The 7,052-nt window shown below is 39.7% G+C and overlaps 1 protein-coding gene across 3 annotated transcripts in view; it reads right to left on the bottom strand.

Annotated features, from left to right (window-relative positions):
* Positions 1-544: 544 nt before the first annotated feature.
* The window catches only part of RAB30 (RAB30, member RAS oncogene family), an 82,245-nt gene continuing 75,737 nt past the window's right edge, over positions 545-7,052 (bottom strand). For all 3 annotated transcript variants that reach the window (XM_059067837.2, XM_067038402.1, XM_059067840.2), the window contains 2 exons: positions 6,397-6,580; positions 545-1,355 (listed from right to left, as the gene is read on the bottom strand). In XM_059067837.2, the coding sequence (XP_058923820.1) occupies positions 1,105-1,355; positions 6,397-6,580 (435 nt within the window). In that variant the 3' untranslated portion in view covers positions 545-1,104. The remainder of the gene's footprint in view (positions 1,356-6,396; positions 6,581-7,052) is intronic.

Here is a 7,052-nt window from a genome sequence, read left to right as displayed (position 1 = left end):
CAAAATCCTAAGCCTTGGTCTGTCCAAGATGGATAGTACCAGGAAGTAAAAGATGTGATCTGCTATCAAGGACTGTGCTCTGCTTGGAACTCTGCACGGCAGTCCATTAATCCACAGTATTTTGGTCAGATTGGGTCTGTTTTCTCATACTACTCATAATGTCTTAGAGCTAATCTTTTATGTTAGGGTATCCACCATTCTCTCTTATTTTTTTTCCATTTCTCAAACTTTTTCATTTACTTAAAGGGCAGGAAAGATGGGAGAATGGAAGAAGAAAGTGGTAGAGATTTAGAGGGGAAAAGGAAAGGAAAAGTATTCCCTTTCCCAACAAATCTACCCTAGAAAAGGTGATAATGAGACTTTGAGAAAGACAGCTGATTACTGGACTTCCCTTTTTTCTTTTGTTTTGTTTTGTTTTTATTTCTATGAAATGTATTTAAGGACATCAATGTACTAAAACGTTTGGTCTGTGAAAGAGTGGAATCATTAGCACCAAAAGGAGTCATGGAGCTTGTATACATTAATAAAACAATGATTGCTACTGTTGTCACAGGTAAAGGCTTCATTTCATTTTTACATCCCAAAGTTCTTGAAAGTGCCCATGGAAAAAAGAAATAACACTTTTCAAAATCTCCATGGAGCCATCAGCACGCACCAGAGACAGGACTTGGCGTTCCCAGTTTTGGTTTACCTGGTAGACAAGAAAACCAGGGCCCCCAGAAGCCCTAAAGAGCAGCCCCCACATGCACCCACTGACGTGCAGGAGGGATCCCTACAGTACGTCTCCCCCTGGACTGTGTTCAGGAATGCGATTTACTTGCTTTTTTAAAAAAAACAAAAGCAACATGCTCTGCAGATCATGGAGCGCCTAGTGCAATTTTCTCCTTGATCCGACTCCAGACTGCAAAAGGGTGAAACCATTATATGTTCTGCTAATGCTGGCCTGTGGACGAGGCCCTTGGCCTGCCATGCTTTGTAAGCTCAGGAGCCCACAGGAGTCAGAAGGTCCTTGAGCAGGACCCATAGTCATTGCCAGATCTCCCCAGCAATTGGTGGCCCATCAGGGTAACTGCTGATTCCTCTTGCTTCTCCTTGCCTCAGCCTTTAGTTGAAATTACAACAAGTCAAATAGCTGATACTTTTCCCTTCTCCAGGTAAGGGTGAGGATACATTGTTCACAAGCGTGTTCTGCCTGGCTTCACTGATGAGGCGGCATGCCAAGTCAAGGAAGAGTTTCTCCACGTTATCGGATTCCTTGGCTGAGGTCTCCAGATAATACATGTCCTGAGCTTCTGAGAATTCTTCAGCTCTCTGCTGGGAGACCTCTCTCCTTTCTGCCAGATCAATCTTGTTGCCTAAAATAGCAGTAAAATCAAAGAGGGAATCGTCATTTGACTTTTTTGCAAGTTTGGAAACATCAAAATTCAACTTTGTATCTGAAGTCAAACCAGAGAGATGGGCAAGTAAAGCAAAACAAATGTGACTGTCGTTCCTGGATTGTTTATTTTAAAATACCAGTGCCATTTGTAATGTCAAAGAACTGGAAACAACCCAAAAGCCCCATCAGTTGGGCACTGGCTGAATAAACTACGTCACATCCATAGTTATTTGGAGCTACTTAGCACCATAAAAAGCAATGAGGAATATCTCTGTAGGCTGCCATGGAATGAGACATTAGGATATACTGTTAAGCAAATAAAGCAAAGTTGAAAAAAGTGTATACAATATACAATTCTTTAAGAAAAAGGGATGAAAAAGTACACTTTATTCTTATGTTTTTAATGGGAGACTGAAACAAAATTTTAATTTTAAAGATAATGGTTACCTATGAAAGGAACAAGCTTGAGGATGAAAACCAGACCTTTCTAAATATACTGCATTTTATAGATTTGACTTCAGAATCTTATCAGTGTTTCACACGATTACACAATTAATATGAAATTAAATTTAAAAAGCAATTCCTGGGCTTCCCTGGTGGCGCAGTGGTTGAGAGTCTGCCTGCTGATGCAGGGGACACGGTTTTATGCCCTGGTCCGGGAAGATCCCACACGCCGCGGAGCGGCTGGGCCCATGAGCCATGGCCGCTGAGCCTGCGCGTCCAGAGCCTGTGCTCCGCAATGGGAGAGGCAACAACAGTGAGAGGCCCACATACCACAAAAAATAATAATAATAAATAAATAAATAAAAAGAAATTGCTAAAGTTGAAAGCAAAATTCAACAAATGAACCTATTTATCATGAAGTGGCATAACAACACAAAGAGGAACTATTTCAGGTGAGTTGAAGATAATTTAACCAGTAATTTAACCATGTATCTCCAGTGGCACATACCCTAAGGACAAAAAGAATTGAAGGAAAAAATCTTGAACTGCCGCAGTAATTATCTTGTCGGTGGTAGTGTTGGCATCATTTTTCTGGGGCTGCTATACATGTTTTAGGGGATAAAGCAAATGAGTAATTATGCCAATGGCATTAGGACAGGGATTTTTAGCATGGGAGAAAGGAAATACGGATATAAGATTAATGAGGTTAAGTAAAATTTCTGTAGTCCTGAATTACAAATGGAAGTATCAGTGTGAATAATTCATGGTGTTATTTTATCTTTAAAAAATTTTCTATTTCTGTTTTGGAAATCTGACAAAGGTGATAGATATGTCAACTGTGTTACTTCCCAACATTGCTCATGGTAAAAGTGACCCTTGATTGATAAATTCCATCCGGCCTGGGAATTCTATGTATGAATTATAAATACCTAATGGAAAGCCTTAACTTTAGGCTTCCCTGAGTGTGATGATTCTTCATCTGAAGAGACCCTGAAAGTTAGGCCTCTCGGGTTGTTACAAGAGAGATGGGCTCCTATGGGGCATTGAGGCTTCTAGCCAGAGCAGATCCTACACTTGCCTGAAGTGAGCCTTTTCCCTTCACATCTGAACTGTCCCGGGAGGTCCTGGACAGCTCTGTGGACTGCTATGAGGGCTGCTTCCACTGAAGAGGAATGCTTGATGCTGGCTTACTACTAAGCTGTGTTTCCTGTCCTGTATCCTTCTAAGTGACTGTGATACCATGTGGCCTGTGTGGTAGTCTTGTCAGTCAAAATGTTTCACAGAGCCTAATGAGACAACCCCCTGTGGATGCTACAGAATTCACCACATACGCACACACACACCAGCTCTGTCCACTGAAAAGCCTAAAAGCCATCACCTAGTAAAGACAATTCCTATCACCTTGGTTGTAGCCTCTAAATACAACTTCCCATTGAAAAGAAACAGTGCTTCTTGAAGAAATGGCTAATTCCAGATCTGGGGCAGGAAATGCACTGGATGTGCCTCGAACACTTGTCATCACAGAAATCAAGAAAATTTTCAAAGATTCCTGGGTCATGTCAAAAGGACTCAGGAGCCCACTTGAAGAAGCTCCCGCTGTCAAAGTTGGAACAACTGAAGCATCAATAATAATAATTGCAAGGGGCTAGAATACATCAAATATATTTAAATTTATAGCAATATTCAAAATATAAACAAACTTTAATAGTTGCTTTTGGAAGACTAGGGAACCAACTCATTACTTTGGAAAGTAATAAATGGAAAAGAAAGAATGAAGCATTTTTCTTGACTGTCCTATGAGAACAGTACCTTGGAATACCAACTATAAAGTATATCTGCTAAAACGAAAAACAAAACCTAAATCTGACCAGGCTCTAGATCTACCTACGTATCTGCCAGAAATTTAGGTGATAAAGGAACATATCAAATGATATACCACCAGGGTGAAATAACAAAATTCAGACTTGAAAACTCCACAGGACAAACAAATGCTTTAACAAATAAATTCCCAGGGAGCAAAAATGGAGGGATAAGCTACAGCTAAAAGGAGAATCAAAAGACATAAAAATTAATTACAACATACAGACCTCATTTGGATCTTGTTTGAATAAATTTCTGATGGATGAGTCAATCAAGGAAATTTGAACATTGCCTAAATTTTTGATGCTTTAAGGAACTGTTAATATATTTTAGGTGTGAGAATGGCATTGTGGTTAGGTTCAATTTTTTTTTTTTTTTTTTTGCGGTACGTGGGCCTCTCACTGTTGTGGCCTCTCCCGTTGCAGAGCACAGGCTCCGGACGCACAGGCTCAGCGGCTGTGGCTTACGGGCCCAGCTGCTCCACGGCATGTGGGATCTTCCTGGACCGGGGCATGAACCCGTGTCCCCTGCATCAGCAGGCAGACTCACAACCACTGCGCCACCAGGGAAGCCCTAGGTTTTCTTTTTAAAAAATTTTTATATCTTTTATAGAGATACACAGTGAAATAATGTAAATTGAATTAATATGACATCTAGGATTTGCTTCAAAATAATCTGAAGGGGAAGGCAGACAGAAGAGATGGGGAAAAGATAAAATAAGATGGGCTATGAGTTGTTTGTTAATTGTCAAATCTGAGAGATGTGTATATGGGTGTTTATTATACTGTTTTCTCTATTTTGCTTATGTTTAAAATTTTCCATAATAAAAAATTTTTTAAAAGCCAGTGCTGGAGCCGCATAGCACAGGGAGATCACCCCTCTTTGTAACCACCTAGAGGGGTGGGATAGGGAGGGTGGGAGGGAGACACAAGAGCGAGGGGATATGGGGATATATGTATATGTATAGCTGATTCACTTTGTTATAAAGCAGAAACTAACACACCATTGTAAACCAATTGTACTCCAATAAAGATGTTAAAAAAAAGAAAGGCCAGTGCTGAGACTTTCCTGGTGGTCCAGTGGTTAAGAATCTGCCTTCCAATGCAGGGGAAGCAGGTTCAATCCCTGGTCGGGGAACTAAGATCCCACATGCCACGGGGCAACTAAGCCCTCGTGCTGCAACTACTGAGCCTGTATACCATAACTATAGAGCCCACGTGCTCTGGGGCCCGCACACAACTAGAGAGAAGCCCACGCACCAAAACGAAAGATCCTGCATGCCACAACTAAGATCTGATGCAGCCATAAATAAATAAATAAACTTTTTTTTAGAATAAAAAATAAAAAGGTAGTGCCTCTTTCATACTGAGCTGCCTAATCATGTCCCCTCATATCTTCATTTAACTTCCTTAGATAGATTCCCAAGTAGTAATGCTTTGACTCATGTTCTCAAGGGCTTTATGTCCAAAGTGGAGGGCTTTCAAGCTCTTCACAGCAAAAGTTCTCCAGTGTGCAGGAGGGTTTTCAGGACCGAGCATGGAGCGTTAGCTCATAGAGAGGCAGATACTTAACCCAGCAGCCTGAAGGAAAAGTCCAGCAATCTGTTACAAGGCAGCACGTTACAGTTGGATAAACACAGGCTTTGAAGTCAGTCTTACATGCTGAGTGACCTTGGGGAAAGAACTTCACCTGGCTGAGCCTCGCTTTCTTCATCTGTAAATTTGGGATCATGACACATAATATTCCTAATATGACTCCTGGACATATACACTAGCTATAATGCTTTATATAGTGTTTAACTTACTGTTAACCATGATTTTTAACTTAATGTTTCTGAGGTTCTCTACTGGATTTCCAAAATTCAGGTCTTTCTAGAATATACAACGTTCCTTCTTAGGAAGAAAACTTTGTTTTTCTTTTCTTTTTTTTTTTGGCCACACCACACAGCATGCAGGATCTTAGTTCCCTGACCAGGGATCAAAACTGTGGCCCCTGCAGTGGAAGCTCGGAGTCCCAGCCACTGGACTGACACGGAATTCTCGGGAAGAAAACATTTTAACAACCAAATATTATTAACATTTTTCCATCACCACTAGAGGATTTTAACAATCTAATCTGTCTTGCTGCAATTTCATTTTTAATGGGTGCATTTGTCACCACAAAAAAAAAACATGGGTTATTTTCTGCTTTCCCCCCATACTAAATAGAGGTTCTACCCTCCTACAAGAGGAAACAAACTGCAGAATTTCCCTTATTCTTTCTGAAAAGTAGAATTTTTCAAATCAGTATAAATGTAAGAAGGGAAAAAATTAACCAAAGTCCATTTTTTAGGCAAAAAATAATTGCTTCAATAATGAATTCCTTATCAATGTAGATATATTTTACTTCTAGACCAGCAGTTTCCATGGCCTAGATTTTTTTGTAATGTTCAGCAGCCCACATAACTTTCATGGCAATCCACCTTCTTCCCTAGAGCGTGCACTATAGGAAAATCAATCAGCAACATTTTCTACTTTACTTTTCTAAACCATCACCATGGGGTAGGAGCTATTTCATTTTCTCTTCAATTTCATTTAGAAGAACTGAATGTTGACCACATGAATTATACAGCTGTAGACTATACTCTCGGAAGGTACCAAGACACATGGCCTTATGTGATTATAAATTCTCTTATGCTCACAAATCAATGTCCCTCCTCATTAGTCCTTACTTACCCACTAGCACAGTGATGACCTTGTTGCTAGCATATTGTTCTATCTCCCGCAGCCACTCAGGAAGGCAACGGAAGGATTCCTCACAGGTTATGTCATAGGTGAGGATCAAGGCATTGGCGCTTCGGTAATAACTCTGGGTGATGGACCGAAATCTCTCTTGACCTGCTGTGTCCCAGATCTGAAGCTGTAAAGGCATAAGAGAAGGATCAGGTTGGTGAAGCAAAAAAGAAAGACAGCACTGCCTTGCTTTAGTTTAGAAACAGAAGCACCTTCACCCCAATAATTTCATGGTTATTTTTTGCCCTAAGAAAAAGGCACCTACAATTTTTTTAAAGATTTGTTGGGTGAGCCTGGTTAAAGATAGAGATTCACTTTGATTTTTGTTTTTTCTTTGTTAAATTATTTTGAGTTTCCCCTTTATTCTTCTTTTTAAGGCATTTAGATTATTTTTGTATAACTTCATTTAAAAGGTGAAATTAGGGTATTAATAATCTACTTAATTTTTATTATAAGCCTATTTCCCATAAGAATTGCTTTTTTTATCTGTAGACTCTTCATTGCTCATATCTTTAATTTTCCATTTTGTTTATTTTCTAAATCAGAAAGTATATTCCTATGTCTTGTTAAAGATTTACATTCACATAACATTTCAAACG

Source organism: Kogia breviceps, chromosome 7 (assembly GCF_026419965.1).
Source record: "Kogia breviceps isolate mKogBre1 chromosome 7, mKogBre1 haplotype 1, whole genome shotgun sequence".
NCBI lineage: Eukaryota > Metazoa > Chordata > Mammalia > Artiodactyla > Physeteridae > Kogia > Kogia breviceps.
Note: the sequence above shows the minus strand (reverse complement) of the source record. Positions and strands in the feature narration are given on the sequence as shown.